Source organism: Haemaphysalis longicornis, unplaced genomic scaffold (genome assembly GCF_048455015.1).
Source record: "Haemaphysalis longicornis isolate Haplotype H1 unplaced genomic scaffold, Haemaphysalis longicornis Haplotype H1 scaffold_9, whole genome shotgun sequence".
Classification (NCBI taxonomy): Eukaryota; Metazoa; Arthropoda; class Arachnida; order Ixodida; family Ixodidae; genus Haemaphysalis; species Haemaphysalis longicornis.
The window spans coordinates 66,541,315-66,561,765 of NW_027526460.1; the positions used below are offsets into that span (position 1 = coordinate 66,541,315).

General features: G+C 47.1%; 1 protein-coding gene across 3 annotated transcripts in view; it reads left to right on the forward strand.

Moving 5' to 3' along the window:
- LOC144151391 (luciferin 4-monooxygenase-like) overlaps nt 1-20,451 on the forward strand; it is a 50,642-nt gene that overhangs the window by 21,397 nt on the left and 8,794 nt on the right. For all 3 annotated transcript variants that reach the window (XM_077682431.1, XM_077682430.1, XM_077682429.1), the window contains 5 exons: nt 10,584-10,785; nt 12,026-12,129; nt 13,744-13,946; nt 15,469-15,637; nt 17,071-17,208. In XM_077682431.1, the coding sequence (XP_077538557.1) occupies nt 10,584-10,785; nt 12,026-12,129; nt 13,744-13,946; nt 15,469-15,637; nt 17,071-17,208 (816 nt within the window). The remainder of the gene's footprint in view (nt 1-10,583; nt 10,786-12,025; nt 12,130-13,743; nt 13,947-15,468; nt 15,638-17,070; nt 17,209-20,451) is intronic.

Here is a 20,451-nt window from a genome sequence, read left to right on the forward strand (position 1 = left end):
GCATGGTATTTGTCCAGATTCCTCCTAGTCAGGTTCCGGGTCACATTATCGAATTCAACAGCACAATTACAACGAAAACTGGCTGTTTGATTCATTACGGTGGTGATTGAGCTTGATCTTGACGAATGAGTGAATGGGCGGCATCGGTACGCGCTGCCGTCTGCCGTCGTCAAGCGTAGTGTTTTGCTGTCCCTACAGCGTGAACCAATCGATGGTCACGGCCGTAATATTTTGCTATCACCCGATAAACTTCTTTCATAGCAGCAGACGATAGCGTGCCGTCGGTGACGCCCGGGAAGGTGATAACGCAACAAAGCTGCGTTGAAGTAGAGAGCTCAACGACGTTACTAGAAGCCATTGAAAGAAATAGATACGACAAAAAAGATTGTGCGATGTTCTTTTAGCCCAACACTCCCCTTTCGCTCGCTTTTGGATTAACGTTACTTGATTACATTATGGTGTTGACGCCGCTTTTAGCCTGAAGAAATGTTTTTCTTGCCAACCTCAGCTTCCGTCTTAATTTGTATAACACACGGCAAGCGCTTTTATATCTTATGCGCAATATTTGATAGCATGGTTGTGACTTCATAAGTTTGGCGTCAATTTGCCCTGCATGTCGTCAAAGCTATTGGTGCATCATGTCAATGATTGCTTACATTTTGCGTACTAGAAGGCGTATCCGCTGCGACAAGTGAATCACGCAGTTCGACTCTCTGCTCGTTATGACTGTAGCTTTCGCTGTGCTTCCAGGCCCAGAGGCGAGCGAAAGAAGGATCACTTTGGTTAGGCTTTGGGGTGTGAAGGTAATCTACAAAAGTTTTTTTTTTTTTTTTTGCTCCGAGTAACTTATGAAAGTTCTGCACTAAGCTCTAGCGAGGCATACGGCCACTCTATCACACATCCGTTCAATCAAACAGGAAGCCCTACTTGGTGAATGCGCAACGGGTATTTTTTGTACATGCTACTGGTCGCTGCGAATGAAGATATGTACAGGCGGGGACTAAATATTCCGGACCATGTGAGCGCGTGGCAAAAGCCACCCAGGCGCACTCTGGAGGCCTGGCGCCCGTTCTCGAGACCGGCGCGGTGCGCATGCGCGTCCTTTTATACTCGCAGGCACTCTGATTTTCTGGGTACCTGCAACCGCACTGCGATGGTCACTGAAGTACCGAAGAGCGACACCTTTGTTGCATCCTCTTCATCACGATGGCACATTTGCCGCCTAAGGCTATGTTCAGACTACCGACGCAATAGGCATATCGCGATCTATGGACGTAAAGAAATGGCGTGTCACGCAGTTCGGTTGGATGAGACGTGAAATTACGTCATTCTTTAAAGTTGTTACGACAGTTGCGACAACAGTCTGAACCCGGCGTAACGTGACCATTGCGCCAGCTTCGGCGAAAATGCTCCTCGCGTCCTGACAAATGCTTACGCGCAGTATTTTGTTGGTATTTCCTTGTTTTGTGCTTCATGGTTTTTACACGATACGACTAACGGCTTACGAACATCGTCGCCGAATGAAGCGAGTGTAAAATCCAATCGCAGGGTGCCATGCTATCAACAACGAAATGCCCGGGAGATGATTCGCGAGCCTTTATTTATAGTTTTTGTTTTCTATGCTACTTTACCACTCAACTTATTTTTCAGCGGGCTTTCCGATTGAAATAAAGTAGGCATTTTCCAAGGTTTGCAAAAGAAATTTTTTTGTTGTATGGTTCCCTACTTAAAATTTATCCAAAAAGATACTCCTATATATTTTCTGTTCAGTCTGCCCTTCAGTATTTGTCAAAACGGCCACTCGGGTTCCCATCGAAGAACGCCGTCAAATTAATCGCTTAGGGCCTCCCGAATTTATTTCGTACTAAGGAGCAGGTCTTCAACCACGGCCTCAACAATCAGCTAGTCCTTCTCTTCTGTTTTGGACATTGTCCTTCCGCTCTGATGGCCATCTGTAAGCAGTCCTTCTTGATCTCTGGAGGCATGAATTGCTCAGCTAACAGGATCCCTTGACCTATTGATAAGCCCGCCAATTTCCCCTTAAGGAATGCCTTCTAGAAGTAAAGAATAATCTTTGGGCGTTCTGCGATGGTGACGAATGCTAACGTGCAGAGCGAGCAAACTATTTAATGAGTGTCTTTCGATTATGTTTAAGTATGGAAAATGGCAGCAAGAAACAAAACAGAGAACATTTCTTTTAATACGCTTGAAAATTTCCGACTTTATCGGCAGCGGAAAACGAACTGAAAGACATGGTGAGTGTCGAGTAGTATACATAAAAATTACGCCCATCCTCCCGCGAGGGAACCCTGATGTGACGCGACGCATCGGGGGGTTCAATTGGTCGTAACGTTGCCTTGAGCGTTTGCGCTGACGCTGGTATTGGATTGTGTCAGCCCACTCGCTGAAGGGACCGTCGCTTCCATCACGTCTTCATCGGAAGAATCAAGTCAAGCACGGAGTCGTCAAGCAAAGTCACGCGGAGTCGAACGAGAGGGAGCACTGACTGAACCGCCGCAGCGCGCTACCCGCTTTATATTCACAGCGCCTGAAGGAGAGGAGACAACGGAGGAGAGTCGCGCCTGCGCGCACTTGCGCACACCGCGCGCGCCGGAGCAGTTCTTAACGCAGCGAAGCGCGCGCAAAAACAAGCGCAGCAGCTGTTGTTATGATAATGAGCCGGAGTGAGAGTTGCACACAGCTGTCGGAGCGGTCGGAGAGAAGAACGAAGGAGGTATGCGGACGGACGGCGCGATGACGCAGGAGGGACATGCCTCAGAGCAAGAGATGCGTCGCATCTAATAAACAAAATGAATAAAGGTTCAGGATTCATCTCGCTGGCACTTCGTTGTCGATAGCGCAGCACCCTGCGATTGTACTTCACACATGCTTCATTTTGCGACGCCGTTCGCCAGCCACTGGTATCAGCGTGTATACACGATAAAGCACAAAATAGGAAAACACAAAACAAAACAATCCCCGTGCACATTTATCAGGACGCGAGAAGCAATTGCGCTAAAGCCGGCGCAGTCGTCATACATTACGCCGTAAATATGCCATCGGGATGAAAGGAATGCTACAAAGGCGTCACTCTGAGGGGCTTCAGTGACCATCGCAGTACCGCTGCAGGAAGCGAGAAAATCAGCGTGCTTGCGAGCAAAAAAGGACGCGCAAGCGTGCCGCACTGGTCTCTACAACAGGCGCCAGGCCTCCAGAGTGCGCATCGATGTCTTTTGTCACGCACTCGCGTGGTCCGGAATATTAAGTCCCCGCCTGCACGTCGATATGGGGAATGCCTTAACACTGCGCTTTCATAGAGTAAACGATTTGGAAATCTGCTTCCCATTGGTCCTAACATTGCAAAACGTGCGGTTCTTTGACTGTTTTTAGGACGCGAAGTTATTTCAAAGAACAGGGTTATATAACCGGAAAAAAAAAAATCCCGGGCCATTTCCACTAACGTGAAACCTGGGGACGGGCAAAGCATGCAGTGCATAAGTGTATTCTTGGCGCCTTGGTGTTTTTTGGCAACGGAGATGAAACCTTTTGGGGGTAGAGGTATACAGCTTTGTTGTAAAAGTCTCGTCATTGAAGCACGAAGCTCTCTAGCGCGATGCGGCAACGAGTGTTTTGTTAGTACGCGTTACGTTCTAGCGCGAAGCATGAATGAGTTTCAAGGTGTTTTAGTACCGTGACTACATGAAACGACGATTACGACGACGACTACAGGAGACGCCAACAGCCCTAGCCCGTACGGGCTTCGCCTCCAAGCGTTATTGAGGCATGTAATAACCGGCGATTGGGCCATCGCGGAATCGCATGTCCTCCTAAGCCCAGCACGAATGATGTTTTGTTTGAAAGCGAGGCTTCCTCTGCCACCCCTTCCGGGTTTGCGGGTGCTGCTGCTGCGACCTCGACTTGCGGGCCATTGTGTTTTTATTTAAACCGAAAAGCTGTCCTCCACATATCTTGCCCGCGGGGCCTGAGGGGGCAAGGAAGCCACTGTACGCGGGGTTACCGTAAAACTTAGTGGCTATTAAAAGAAATACGAACAACGGAGCGCACAGCCTCTGACGCATGCCGCATCGTCTGGCCGAACTGTCAGTAAATTGCGCCCATGCGTATTTTTTTCAGAGCGTTGGAAAGTGTGGCCTGCATCTATAGGAAATGTTTGACAAAGAAGTGACGCCGGTCATTTATTTTGAGGCGTTTTTTTATGCTCTGTCGCCACTGAGCATCCTGTTATCTACTACATTGGGGAGCCAAACGCGAAGCCGGCTGATTGCAGCTAGAATGATACCCTTCAACAATCATCCTGCTAAGCAGCGACGCAGCGTGAAAAGGGGCCGCAGAATTACGACCGGCTTCGCTTCTTGATCGAGAATTCTCTATAAATGTAGGTCACACTCTCCGACGCTCTCGAACAAGTGCGCATGCGCGCAGTTTACTGATTTTACAGCCATATGGTGTAGCATGCGTCTGAAGCTGCGCCCTTCTTTTTTCGCATTTCTTTTAATCCGCCATCTGTACCCTATATCGCAGGCGCCCGTGTATGGCGCACGCTGGGCCGTGCGCCCAGCTTGGAAGCCCCAGTTCATGAATGCACCAGGTTCTCTGCGCTTCCAGCTGGTCGAGTCAAGGCCGCGGCCTGGTTCACACGGGTGTCTTCGCTGTGAAACAGCCATTACATGCTGCCTTTCGTTCAGTGCACAACAGGGGCACTGGTTTCTTCTTTTACGCCACAAAACGACACCATTCGGGGCGCTGCAAAAAAAAAAAAAAAAATCGCGCCAATCCACCCCGTGAATGTGGTTGGAAAGCGAAGCTGTAAACGGCACCCATAATGATTACCCATGCGACATCACTTAAATTCCTCACATCGCTCTACAAATAGTAAAACCAGAGAGAAGGGAAATGCACTTAACGACACCATTTATTACTTTAAAGAGATATTCTTGGTAAGGATAAATCAATGCCTGATGCACGAACGGTGTTTGGTCGAGTTGTATTGGTGTAGCACAAGAGTGGAAACTTTTTTTATGAAATTAAAGTAAGCTCCAACCCGGTGTTAGACGATCTGACTTCTCCGTCTCTGCGCCGCCTACGGAGGCGACGAGATTTGCGGCAGAGAAGAAGGAGGAGGACGAAGAAATACTTCTGTTCAGATTTCTGAACGTCCCAGAGTACAGCCCTCGGGAGTGATTCCTTCTTCTGTGGGGCCCATATGCAGTCCGCGCGGCTGTGTTCTGTCCACCTGCTGAAGCAGGGTAGGTAGGGAGGGCGTGGACATCAGCATCTCCCAATGCTCTTGTTGGGTAGTTGACGGAAAGAGAGGAGGGTGCTCAGGGCTAAAGTCGCACACCCCGATTACGGGGCGGAGTGTTCGTACTTCTGAGCAAAATTTACATTCAGTGTCGAAGCAATTCGGATGCATTAAGTGAAGACGCGTAGGCTGTGGGAAGGAGCCCGGATTGTATGAGCCGTAGGGTAGTTGTTCTCTGGAAAGGTCAGGGTAAGGCGAAGGTACGGTCTGTCGCAGAAGGCGATAATGCTGGGTTATCTCCCTGAACGTGAAGAGCGGGTGACTGTCCTCGTGCAGCTCCATAGCACGGGAGGTAAAAGCGCAGGCTTGTTGGGTGGGCGTATTTGTTGCCCTTCATTGAAGCGTGAGGGGGTGTCCAGATGAGCTGAACGGAACCGTTTGGGGAGTGGTTTTTTAGCACGCGCAGTGCAGGTCAGGACACCCAACCCGACTGGCAATTCTAGTAGGCTTGCTGGGAATCGGTGACTGCCCTCCGAACCTCTGGATAAGTGAGAGCAAAGGTGATGGCTGCCTCTTCTGCTGCCGTCATTTCTTGGGTCCTAAGCGAGGTACACGCAAGGAGGTTGGTTCTGGAGGTAGCCACGATGATGGCGTATTGCTGCCCTCAGTGTGTGGAGGCGTCTGTGTAGATAACTGCACGATCCCCACCGAGGGTGGTGTTTAGCGCTTGGGCCCGTGCTTTTCGGTGACCCTTGTCATGTAAGGGGTCTATATTTCTAAGCAAACGGAGCATCTTTAGTTTTAGTCGCCAAGAGTCTGGGAGTACGTCAAGCGGAGTGACATTCTGGGCTGCCCAGCTAATCTGGTGAAGCATGCGGTTACCCACCACAGTTATGAGTCGGACCTTCTGGTTAGAAAGATGGTCTTCTATCAGCTCTTCCACCGTGTTGTGGAGCCCCGTGCTAAGCAGCCTCTGTGTGGACGCACTCATAAGAAGACCAATGGCCTGCTCAACCACCTTTCTAATCATTATATAAAGCATCTCTATGTCTTCCTTATCGAGAAGAAGACAGGTGGTTGACGTAAGTGACTCTCGAGAGGACAAAAGCTTCAATTAATCGAAAGGTACCGGATTCCTGTGGGCCTCGCTTCTTGGTGGCAACTCGCCTGATCGTGTGTATGATTTGATTAATGCTGTTTTTGAGACGCTGCAAGGATACGTCACTCTTGGTATTAGCCTAGAGATGTAGGCGGAGGATCTTGATGCTGGGGCTTGGAGTGATGGCCTGGCTATCAAGGATTATTTGAATTTATTCCTTGATTTGTCGTGAGGGTGGACGACAAGGAGCTGTGATTTTTTACGTGAACACTGGCGGCACAGGCTTTAGCACACTGGCGTACTAGAAGTGAAATGCCATGCATTGGTGTGAGCTTCCTTTAATTTTTGTAACTCTTAGCACATGAGCAAGGTGCGCACAAGGCCGCTAGAAGGGCGTGAGTGGTCACGGGACACTTTCACGTAGCATTCAGCGAGAACGCAGGGGGTAAACCCGTAGATGTGCTTGGTGAGTACACCACCTGTCTTCCCCGTCTTCGCGTAGGTTCGTAGCTAAATCGGTAAGAGAACGGGCTCTCGCTCTGTTAGTCTATTAGTTCCTGGTTCGATTCCTGGCGGTGCCAGTGAATTCTTTTATTTGTTCGCTGGAGTTTTCTGGTGACACCAACGGTCGCGAAAGAACCCTTGGGGGGTAGAGGTAAAAAGCTTTGCTTTAAAAGTTACGAGATTTTTTTCTACACCCAATAAAACGGTTGATGCAGGGAAGCAAGAACGAATCGCAGTCTCTTCCTACTACGCCCATAGTCATTCTGCAGCCATGAAGGTCGCTAGCACGAGCCGTCACTGCGAGCTGCGAGACAGGCTGCAGCCGCATAGGCGTAGGATCAACTTCAGCCAACGTGGTTGAAGACACTACAGCGCAGTTTCTTGAATGTACATTTGGAAGCAAAAAAAACACCACTAAAGCAGTCGTCGCTGGCTCAAGTGCACCATGACTTGTCCTGATAGTTCCTGTAACTCGCGTATGGAACGATGACCGGGAACACCGTTCTATCGTAGAGTGGTGTATCTTCACCCGAGCTTTTAAATTGCGCCCCGACATTCGTTGTATTCTTCCCGCTGATGGAGACGCGCGCTGCCCACCATGGACCGGATGTTGGTACCAGATCACTTGCGGTATATCGCCTGCCGCAATAGGTCTGTAATGTTGCTCTTTGATGTAGTTCTGTGGCAATAGGTCGGCTACTGCCCCCGGGGCATATAAACAGTGTAAAAATACTTAAGTCTTGAAGCTATCCCCAAAAACAAGAATCATTCTTAACTGCTATGCCACCCCGCTCAACAAATTTCGCGGATGAGAGAAGAAAGTGTTCAGGTCAGCTTCACTCCACAATTTATAATACTTTCACTGGCGCCCAGACGAGGAAGTTGCCAGAAAACCAAGAACGGGACACTGCTACATTGTCGGGGTTCTTCCCCGATATAAGCTGGGCTAGGGCGTAACATAAAATTGCTCCCAGAATGCCACCAGACTGGGCGGCTTCACTGCACAACTTGTTATTGCAGGTTAGCTAGCTTCTCCAGTTTAACAAAGGTCCTCCTCAGCTATGCCGCCACCCATTGCTAACAGATGACAGAAAATACACAAATTAAGAGGCAAACTAGGAGCTACTGTTGTTGACAACATTGCACAAAACACACGAAGATAGGAAAAAATAAGGAACAGAAGCATCGCAAGGCCGAGAGTCGCTTTTTTGGTTTCAGACGAGGTTCGTTAATCAGCTGATATTCGTTCTTGTATACGCCGAGAGAGATCAACGTTCTGTAGATTGCGATGCCCGCAGCAGACAATACGCGTGGTCGCGTACCGGCTGGCTGGTCGAGCATTGAAAACATTCCACAACTCGCAGTGACGGCTCGTGCTAGCGATCTTCACGGCTGCAGATTGCCGGGGCGTGTCGTAGAAAAAGGCGATTAGTTCTTGCTTCCCTGCGTCAACCGTTTTGTTTGTGCGTAAACGATATTTTTGAACTTTTTTTCCAGCGCTGCAGTACTTTTTTTTGCCATTCACGGCTGCCACTGGCAAAGTCGACTGCTTCTTGAGAGGCGGAAGATCGCAAGTAGCAGACGACGCGCTGCCACCTAATCATGCGATGGTGCGACGAGATCTAGGGTGGTATTCGCGTGTTTTGTCCCTTTCAAAGTTCAAAAGTGTCCATTTTGAGCGAGCCCTGATGGGCTAAAAGCTAACAACCGGGTGTGAAGTAACGCAAGCGCGGCGGGCCTACTGCGTTTGACCGCGGCTTTTTCGAAAAGGCGATTTGAATTTCAGACAGACGGTTTTTGGAAGCAGTCATGAATACGCCGATTGTCGCTTGTTGTTGGCTAGCCGGACGAACAAGCGGTCCAGAAGCCATGTAGATGCGTTCGATATGCCCACAGAAGCATTCCGCCAGCTTTTCCGCCTCTCAAAGAGGAGCGTGCGGTGTCTGTGCGACGAGTTCCGGGACGAACTTGGTTGGCGGATGCGCTGGCTCACCGCGAGGAGCAAGTGTTATGCGCCCTTCGTTTCTTCGCTACCGGGGTATTTCAGTCAGCGGCTGGTAACGAAGAAACAATATCGCTGTCGCAGCCAGCCCTCCGTGAGCCTGTGCATCATGCGCCGCCACCACACAGTGAAATCAAGGATCTTGTGCGAGCTAGCGAATGGACAGCAGGCGCAATGGAATAAACGATCGACTGCGAGCTTGATAGCTGTCGAGCAGACGAACAAAATTAGACAAGCACTCCGCATGACATTTATAATCTTTTATTGGTACTTTACGCATACACATACCCGCTTAACGTTCGTAGACTTCTCGCGCAACACGTACGTCGTTAAGAAACGAAACTCTCCCCCTCTTACACATTTTTTCACTCGTACAGCACCGCAAAAATGTCAGCGACGTAAAGCACCATTCCAGGTCCCTGCAAAATCCCGCATCGGCATGCCGCATGCCACAAATGCGTCTCTACCAGAATAAGTCATTGTACGGTTATCTTGATGCATGGGCAGTGTCTCCGACCTCAAAACGGAGTCCAACCGTGAAAAACTGAGTAGCCGCAGCAATGTTAGCACTTCACTTTCAGAAGAAAAAAGCTGACTGCAGTTGCCATTTTTGCACGCTCCTCCCTTTGCGTTGAAAACTGAGAACGTCGTAACAAAAAAAAAATATTCATCACGTTTAGTTTTTCATAATACGTTCAAATAAACTCATAAAACATACTCTGATACGTTTTAGTTATTTAAAATGCGTTTTCAAGAACAGTGACGGTATTTGAATCAAAGACCCCCTGCTTAACCAGAAGTACGCCACGATGAAAGGGACGCAAAAGAGACGTTTTCAAAAAGGACGCTTACGAGAATACCGGTCTATTAAAGTTTGGGTTTGGGCTAGTTGGTAGCGGTAATCTATGACATCGTGTAGCACCAACAAAACGACAAGGTCAAAGGGGGGCGACGGGTACAAGCGCTAACTTCCAACTGAGTTTATGGAAAAAATGCGTGAATTTAAAAATAATTATCAAAGAAAGAAAGATAGGAAAGAACATCTTTCTTTCTTTGAAAAGTTTTTTTTAAATTCACGCATTTTTTCAATAAACTCAGTTGGAAGTTAGCGCTTGTACCCGTCGCCCCCCTTTGCCCTTGTCGTTTTGTCGCTACACGAAGTCATGGAGAATACCGGCCCTGTACTTTACTTTCCCCCGCAGCGCGCCTGCGCGCTTTTTCCGCGAACCGCCGTTACGATTCCCTGTAGTAGTAGCTCACGCCACGCGCTCAAGTTCCCACTAAGTATGACCGTTATAGTACCGGTAGCTTGTTGGCCGGTAGCTTGGTGAAGGTGGGTAAAGGCGCCAACATACACAAGCGAGTTTGCCCCTAACAGATGAATGACACATCACTCCAGCTAACCAAAGCTGCTGTCGCTGGCTGGCTAACGCACACATTACCGCCTTTCGCCATACAAGTAGCTTCTGTTACACTTGAAATGCTATTATGCCACACTTTAAATACGGTAGTTCTCAACCACGAAAGATGCGATTTGATTCTTGTGAAGAACAGGACAGAGACGAGAAATTTGTGTACTTCACAGGGACAAAAATCAGGCTGGGATTTTATTGTTGCTATTTGCAGAACATGCGCGGGGCACAACATTCCGTGGAATGAGCGAGTAACTCACTGGCCCCGCTGCACGATTTCATAGAGCCCGATTTTACACCCAGGAGCGGAACGGGCAATGGCTGACGTTCGGAGACGTGCTGAACCTCCTGGAGAGGTACGCCGGTGGCTTCCAGCGTTGCGGAGTTTCTACCGGCAGCCGCGTATGCGTCAACGTCTCCAACTCCGCTGAAGCACTGCTCGCCACCTACGCGATTTGCTGCGCTGGAGCGGCAGCTGTGCTTGCCAAGCCAAGTCTCACCGAACGTAAGTGTTTCGAACGCACGTTTACTAGCTGGTATGCCTAATCAAATGTGGACTGGCCGGCAATCAGCACTCAGGGGCTGTAGCTATCCTTCCTACAAAGCTTTTTTCCTTCCTTGGTCTCTTCTTTTCATCCTACTTTTCATATTCTCTTTCCTTTCTCCTTTTCTTTCTTCCTATCCCCACCTTTCTTTCCTCCTTGATTCATTAATGTTTTTTTTCTTTTCGTTCCTCTGTCTGTTCCCTTTTTTTCTTGAATCTTTCTTTTTTTCTTTCCTTCCAATTTTCAACTTATAGCTTGCAAGTTTGTGATAGTTGTTAATCAACATTAGGGAGTGCTAGCGCCATTCTAAAGTGTTTCCGCCGTGTCACAGCTTTATACGTAGGCATTTGGGTTAGGCGAAGTTTATATCAATATGGTTAAAAATTACCTGCCTTCTTCATTTAAGTTGCTTCTTTGTGTGCGTCTTGAATCATTACCGCCTCGTAGAGATGCCGCAAAAAGAAAACGCACGTGCCAACATTTGCGCTGCTAACTCAAGCTGTCTCCCTGTAGCGGAACCATGAAATTTTAAGCTACGTTACTTCTTTTCCTGGATGGATACAACGAAGCCTATTAACTCTAGAAAGAAGAGTTTTTCCCTAATAGTCGTAATGTGTGTACTAATAAAAACACCGCTTGATCTATTAAATCCACACCGTTGCACCAAGGTTTGTTTATAGACAAATACAGGCATATAAGAACCGCTGTTCAGAGTAATTTCTAGCCATTATTTGCCGGTTACTGCTTAGCCAAATTATAATTGTGGACTCCCAATTTGTATGCATACTTGCCACTAGTGTAAAAAAAGTGGGTTTTAGTTTTGTCTCTCTGAGTCGGGTAGCAGCATGATTAGTAAATGAATTGCGGACAGGCACTTATTCGTCCTGGTCAGGATGACGAATTTCTCTTCAACTGCGAAGTTTCTGAGAAAGCTGTATAGCTTTCCTTTGTAGCCGTATGGCTGCATTTAGGTGGATGTCAAACGTTCCTTCAGAGAAACTTACTCCACCTTGGGGATTTCCCCTAAATCTGGTCGATTAAATAGTAGATCAATACAAAAATTCACAAGATGTTATGCCTTTGTGGTCACATTCACCAAATGCCTGCAAAAAGTAGAAAGATAGAGGATGACTGTGTACAATAGGGTAGAATGTTCAAAGCGGGCTTGCACCATTTATTATTTTTTTTTTGTATTAACAGGGGAAGTCTTGTACCAAGCACAGGACAGTGAGTCCAGCTTTATCCTGACGGAAAAAAAGAACGTTGAGAAGGTTTTGAACGTTCACAACGTGTGCAAATTTAAGGTAAGCCTTTTTATCTTTGTGTTTTCGGTGAAATGGTAGGTAAGATTGGCACCTGTCGTTAAATTAGTCAAGGTTCACAAAGTTTGGCATTCTACGACAAGAATGGACCAATATATCAAAAAGCTTCACTTGCCTTGTCGGAAAAACAGCATATTCCTTGTGAATTGAAGGAGAATAGACTATCTTAGCTTTTTGCACATTCCTGAAGGGGTAATAATAAAGCACCGTTTGCCTTCAATTTATTTTGTTGGCGTTTTATTTGGTGCTAATAATACTTTTGTTTGAATCTGGCAACGCTCGTGGCGTGGGTAATTGTTGGACAATTCAAACAGGTCCCAAGAAAGTCCAGCGCGCTGACCGTATTAGAAAACCTCGCGATCAAATCCGTATTTGGACTGATATTTATGGATCAACCACTTAGCAGAACACTCCGTACAACTGTAAAATACGTATTTTAACTAGTCAAGCGTGTTCACATATCTACCCAATAAATCGACGTACGCGCGCCTACGGGAAGACCAGAGTAACTTAACAAAAAAACCCATCTTCCCCGTATCAGCTCACTGGCGAGCATGTGGCTGCCCGAAGTGTTTTGATAATGGCGAATTGTTATTCACCCCCAAGGAGTAGCTGACACCCGAAGCTCTTGAATCCTATCATATCAGCAAGAATGTGAACACGTGTGCAACTCACTCTTCTGCAACGCTGTATGAAGAGAAGCCGTTTGTAGATACGTCTTAGCCATGCGCGTGGTTCTGATGCCTGTATTGTCTTAGCTTACGTTTAAATTATTCTTTCCGTTTCTAATACACCAGATTGTACGTGTACAATATGATGTACACAGCGCCTGTCTTGTGCTTTTTTCTTCCGACCATCGTCTGTTTGGGCTGTGATACTCCGGTAGGAACACTCGCCAATACTCCCAATTATACATTTTGTTGCAATTTGTCTGGTTTTGAGTTAGGTATGTAAGATGTACATCATTCATTAATTCATTCATTCATCTTAATTTGTACGTGCCCACCAACAGCGCGTGGCCTCAGACGGTGGTGCACAAAACCAAAAAGGAAGAAAATAACAAAAAATACCCTTAAAAAGTGAAGAAACATCAATGCCAATACATGAGACGCTGTAAGTTTGCAAGAGATAGTTTAAATGACGACATATTATTGTTAAAAACATAAACATCGTTCAACCTCACAAACAGTAAAACAAATGAAACAGTCGTTTCATAAGAGAACCAACTTTGTTTGTTCCAAACCCATTGAATTCTCGAAATGGCTTATACGGTGCCCGCAAGTGTACTGACGACGTCACTCTCGAAGTCTGTCACCTGATACGACGGTTTGGAAACTATCCTGAAATGTTGTCACTGTCCAGCTGTTCCAGGCTAGTAGAAAACCATCGTCAAAGGCATGCTCCCGGATCGGTAAAAATGAATATCCTTACGGTTAGTAAGCCTAACGAGAAATGAACATTGTACAGGCATTTAGAATCGCCAGTGCCTTGGTGCTTCTAAACGAGCACATTGGAGTAGCGACCTTAGACATTTATACGGGCTCGCGGACGTTGCCTTGCTTGGTATTAATTCATTTATTTGGATTTTGTACCCAGGGTTTGTTTTCCATCGACCGGGTCGAGGGATTTCAATGCGTTCGAGACTTCGAAGACGAGAATTCGGGCTCCTTCGATGAGCCTTTCATTGATGATGCGAAAAAGCACATCATGCTGTACACGTACACATCTGGCACCACCGGTCTCCCGAAAGGAGTCGAAATCCCCATGAACGCCTTCAATGCATCGATCGAATTGATGAGGTAACGCTTTTACTAACGCACGAAATAATGCCTTCCTTCACAGGGGTTCGTCTGTAATGAAGGCTTCGGAGAGATTTTGTTCAGTTACACCTTACTGTTTTAAACGATCCAGGAAACAACACACGCGTAATATTACTGCAGTTTTCTGACCCAAAACATTGCTGCCAGAACTCAAGAAATAGTATTTGAGAAAGCAGATTTGGAATCAAATTTCACTGCATCGCCTTATTGTCACGTAAAAAGAGCGACGCAGGGTTATTTTGATAATTAAAGCTTATTGGAACGAATTTGATCTCATCAATGATCCATAGGAAATCCACATACGTAGATGACCCAGTTATCAGTCATTTGGTGTTACGCCGTAGGTACCGGTACGCCATCGAATTTTGTCCTGTCCGAAATATCGTCGCACTAGCTTCTCGCCGAGGTAAAGTAGTCGGATTGCGGGCTTAACCCACACCATAACCGGGTGGTAAATATTGTAAAAAAAATCCCACCCCCGTCGCGGGAACCCCTGTGTAGATGCGACGCATAGGGGGTTCACGTTGCAGCGTTGGACAGCGGAGGAACGGCGCTGGAACGATGGAGCGGAGCGGCGCAGGCACCGCGTTTTATATCGCGCATAACGATGAGTGGACGCGCCGGCGCCAGTGCGTCTGCCACGGCTATGACGCAACACAATCCAATCCAATTCAAGCCAAGCCAAGCCTAGCCAAGCCAAGCCAAGGCAACCCAAGCCAATCGAATCGAATCCAATCCAATGCCTTTCGCGAGAGAGTGTTCGCTATCGGAGAGGAGAGGGGGTGTGCGGCGGAGAGCGCATCTGGCGCGGCGAGGAGAATGGGGGAGGGGTGGACGCCGACGACGACGCCGGATGCAGGGACAACACGAGTGAATGAGATGCCTTCGCGTCTAAAAGTGTCTCTGCATCAAATATTGTAACGTGCGGAGTACACGAGCTGCTGGTCTATGGTACGAAATCGAGAAAGCTGGCACCCTTGTAGGCCCCCTTCATACGCGGTCGTTTTGATCGTCGTCTTCTACGCACGGCAGCATGGCGTTGAGATCGTAGTCAGCTGTATTCTGTAGACACGCTCAGAGTCATCCGCGTGATTAGTTGGATAGGTATTTGTATGCAAGCGTGTCATATGGGGGAATTTTTGTTCCGTGTCTAAAGTTCACCGCCGACGCGCAGTGACAGCATATTTTCGGAATTCTTGCTGATGCCTTCGGTACGTTGTATTTTGGTTGATAAGCTGTCCTCGTTCGATCATCTAAGTTGCTGTAGCGTGACTCCGTGCATGAGCTCTGTGGTGATGGCTATGGCGAGGCCCATGACCACGACATCCGGAACTCCAAGTCGCAGCACAACTTGGAGGACCAAAAATTGGGCGGCTTACCCTTCGGAAGGGTGGCGGTTTCTGCGTAGCGTGCCATGCCGTCTGTGGTTGTAACTTTTCCTTCTCCAGGTCTCGTGCCTTAGGGGATATACCTACCGCTTCCATTCGCCCCCATTTTACAGGATGGCGGAGGTGTACTATGAAGATGATGTGTTCCTGGGCTGGAACCCTGTGACACACGCTTCCGGCTTTGTTCTCCCGGCAGCAGCGTGGTGCTCCGGGGCAAGGGTGGTGCCTTCGGCCGGAGGCCTGTCTGCCAGCGAATTCGTGGACGTTGTCAACAAGCACCAGGTGCAGCAGTTTTCTAGTCTGTATAAATACCGGAAATACATTTGCTCCTTAATTACCCCGTGGTATCAGATCCCGTGAAAATGTATTGCGGCGGGAGGACGCCTTAATGCGCGTCTTTATCTCGAAGGCTCACCACTTTTGCTAATTTTTAACGCGACTTTGTGTCGAAACACGCACAAAAAACGAAAGCTACTTTTCCTGGACACTGCCTACGCTCAACGTTTGTGCGGCGCTGAGTCTCGCATCCCGACGAATGAAGACAACACACAGGAAAGTAACCATCATTGTAACAATGGCCTCTCTCTGACGTATAATTTACCACCCGTTCGCCAAAAAGCGCTGTGGGCATGTGGTGTGCAGTATGGGTTAAATAAGTCACAGAATAAGGGTTAAAATGATGGCTGAGCAGTGCAGTTTTTCAAAACATGAAGACATAGAGTTCCACAAATATGTTACGGAGGAATACAACACTCCCTACTTCAAAATTTCAGGTCGTAAACTTAGGCGTTTTGGATTTCCGATATTATTCGGAGGCTAAGAATTTTATAGCCACTCAAGTATATGGAGCTAGAGACACTCTCTTCTAATACCATCATGAAAACCCCGTGGACAGCCTTGTAAACGTGGACACTGTGTTGCGCTGCACATAGCAAACTGAGCGCTCAGTGTCGCGACTGCGTCGAAAATTGTAAGTTCGCCGGAGTAATCTAAATCGGTGTTCCGTCGGCGCTTTTCATAGCACTCGCCACATACACGACCTTTCTTGACGAACGCCGGACAGTGCGCCACTCTATCACCTCTGAGCGGCGTGTGTACTGGGTCGGTTCTGTATATCTCGCCTTCCCTCCTTATTCTTCAACTATACCTGCATTCGCTCCCCCTCAGCCTCCCTTCCCCCCTCCAACGCCCCTTCTTCGATCTCAGTCACTATTTAGCTGCGCTCTGCGTTCGCTCGCTTTCATCCTACCCTGTGGCCGTAGATGTTCGTTTCAGTGTGCTAATTTTGAATACGACGCCGGCGCTACTCAACTTCAGTACTGGGAACTTAAAAAAACTGGGCTCTAATTGGCCCAAGGAAGGGTTGAAAGTTAGAGCTACGAGTAACAGTACTTCTTTACTGATGGAGGGGAAAAGCAAAAACGCCCGTGTGTGCGAGATTTCGGCGCACGTTAAAGATCCCCAGGTGGGCAAAATTAATCCGGAGTCCTCCACTACGGCGCGCCTCATCGCCTGCGTTGCGTCGGCGCGTTAAACCCTACAATGACTCGAGTAACAGTACTTACTATTGCTCCCTTCACGCCTTCCGTCAGCAAGAAGCAATATAAAGAGGGTCGAGCTGGGTAAACATTAAGCATGAACAGGTTGTTCGCCAGGAGTGAGTCTTCTCTGCACACCAAATCTGAGCTTCAACAAAATAAATATTTGATTTCCAGGTGACCTCGCTGTGCGCGTTCCCAACGGCGTTCCGCAAACTAGTCTTCGACCTTCAGGAAGGCCTGGTTCCGTCGCTAAAGCGAATCCTAACGTGTGGCACGGTCTCAACCGAAGACTTGTACCGAAGAATATTGCAGGTAGGAGCCAATGTGCAGGCCGGTGGGCCGTTCTGGGTTTCCGGACTGTAAATTCCGTGTAGCTGTTTTGTTTTTGATGCGAAGAAAATTGATTCCTCCAACAGTCTTGGGCATATTCAATACAAGCCGTGAAAAGCGTTTTCATGGCAAACGGGGTATTGGCCCCCTGTAACTAAAATTGTGCACTCTGATGTCATATATATGTTTGAAGTTATAGCTAGGAGCCGTTTTAAATTGTTTTCTTAGGTTGAGGAACACTGGCATTTGTGCTGATTGTGTATCAATTATTTATTCTTAACCTAATGCCGAGTTCGGCCCCCTGTGTTCTCATATTCATAAAGCTGTACATTCGCCGCTCCGGATATCGAACATAACGTTAGTAAGCCTCCCACGCCTTTCTGCAGAAGATAAATATGGCAGAGTCACCTAGCAAGCTGGTAATGTTGGCCGTCCGGGGCAATTAATCACCAGAATAGGTGATGTCTACAAGCAAAGTCATGTTTTATGCCATTAAAACAAAACTACAATGCGTGTGGCCACGTGCTTCGCTCGTATTCGAGACGACTAGTTGGCAAAACGCCCGAGCAACCTGATATTCTGACCCGACTGTCCATATTACTCCTGAAAATATTAATTTCAGCCATACATCCACCTGTGGTATAAAACGCGACTCCAAAAGAAAAAAATGTATGCGGTTGTTAAGAGGTACATGGAGGTTTGTACATTTTAAAGACGATAGTCTTTCTTGGGCTATTTAAACCCAGAAATTTTGGTTTGTCTGTCTGCCTGTCTGTCCGTCTGTCTGTCTGTAACTCGATTCAGCTCCCCGGCCAAAGTAAACGGCTTATTGCGCAATAGTCTTATATAGTCACAGCCAAATGTACACGTCTAAGCCTGGTTTATATGTTCATACTTGTCAACTTTGTTGAACAAGAACAAGACATTACACAAATATAAGACAGGAAATTAGTACAAAGGGATGTTTACAGTGTTCCTTTATTAAAAAAATTCATGAATGCTTGGTTTTTCAATAAAAAATGGTATTCTACATCTACTGAAGAAAACCGCCGCCTCCTGGCGGCATATGAAAAATCACGCGGCAACAGCTGCGAACGGTTCCACTAGCTAGGTTCCACGTTCTGCTTGGAACGCACGTGGAGCACGGCCACGCGGTTCTATAAACCTTGTAGTCGGCCGCCTCCATTCACGTGCGTCTCCGCCGTACTGCAGCGCTGGCATCGAGGAATCCGGCCTGTAGCAGTGGAACGCGGTAAATTCAAATCGCCTTGCGCAAACATTTAGTGTGTTTACCTTGGGATGAGCGCGACGGTACAGAAACAGCATGAAAGGTGAGCAGGAAAGCAAAAGGGGGCATTTCCTTGGCAAATGTCTACAAAGGCTATCGTCTTTTGACGACATTCGCAACGAAAGGAGCAGATACGCGGCCAATTTTTTTACGTAAGATTGTTTACACTTTCCGTGAACAAATGTATTCTAAGGACACCACTTGTGTATCGCATTGAAGCCAACTCCTAACTTACATAGTGTATCAGGCTCCGCTAAGGGAAAAGGACCCTTTAAGAGGCAGCTATAAAATGTCATAAACTCACCTTTTCTTTTGAAAGACTGCTCATTTGGCCCCAGTGAAATTTCTTCCCTGTAATGCATGCGTGCGTTGTTGTGAAGCCAACACGTAGGGCATCGGTGTACAGCATATTGGTCTAATGAATGATTTGACTTAAGTGGTATTTCGAACAATTTATACGCACTTCTATTTTCATAATGGATATACCCGAAATAATAGCTCGGCATTTTGCGTACGGGCGCCATATGTCTTCCACAGCACCACACATATTTCTCTAGTGGGTCTAACTCCGGCTTCACGTGGCGGACGTGTGTATTGCAAACACTTTTATTATGAAGCGTTTTATTAGTTCGTTTTGAAATATCATACGCCACAAATCGTCCCAGGACAATTTCCTATTCTGCCTATCGGTTTCTCTACGCTAGGGTTTGAAGTGCTGAAGTGTAATTGATGTATTGTAATTGTACAACATGCCAATATACCTTCCGTTTCCGTCATTTTGATTGCAATTGTCTCCGTAGACGTGAGGACGCACTACTAGTGGCGATGCATAAAGGGACAGCCAACTGCTTTTTGGGGAGTGCATGTCCTCAAGCTTCTAGGGAAATTAGCTTTTTATATAGTAGGGTAACCATAAGGCATTTGTATATAAAGTGGGAGAAATAGGTTTAATTTGGCACTAAGCTTTCCGAAATCTGACAGGTGTCGCCATGTGGTGTGTTAACGCGACACTTGCCGTTCTTATAAAAGAGCCCTAGCGGTTTGAACACATGTTTGAAAATTGCATGTGATTATTGCTTTAGCTTTGGACAAGTGTTTAAATACCTGATGTCGTGTCGTGTACACTTCAAAGTATGTTGCCGAGCGGATCATTGTCGCTGTTGCCAGCATTCGTTTGGACACCATCCTTAAGACTGGTAGCTCTGAAAATTCTTCTTTCAAACATTCTACGGCTCTATCAGAAAATATTTCCCCCTGAGGTGTTCAAATAACACCCTTCCATTTAGAACGGAGAGCATATATTCCACAAAAGTCTGTAGGCTGTCTTTTTAAGGCTGGAGAGGGGGGGGGGGAGGCGCGAGGGGGTTGCTCTGTTTTTGTGAAAAACTTGCGGCAGGTACCGCTTTGCATTAACTTCAAAATTATAAGTTCACAATTTCACCTCGATACCGGCCATTTCAGTGTGCTGGTGCCCTTACATGCTTAAAGGGATAGGTGCGATATCTTGACTTTGTTTTTCAATACGTCCTGAGCCCTTTTATTGAAATTTTCCAGACATTTCTTCTTCCGGACTGCTCATTCTAGGCCAGAATTGTTTAGGCGCCTTCAGGGCAGCGGCTCTTCCTCAGAGATAAAATTCCTCAACTTTCTTTAGGTCGTCTAATCATTCAGTAGCAGCAGAAGTGAGCTTCAAAGCTGGTTGCAAATTTTTGGTACTATAAAATTCTTGTTCTCGGGTTTCTTAAATTGTATTGTTTGATGTTTGATAAATATTTACATAATAACGGCTGCAAGTTTACCAATAACCATAAACCTAACCATACCATCTGCAAGTTACAATTATACGCCAACTCGCTACGAATTATCGGCCTCAGGGCGCCAGTCGAAGTCATTCAAGGGTTGTCTCACACTTTGCTAATTGCAAAGAGCCAAAGGTT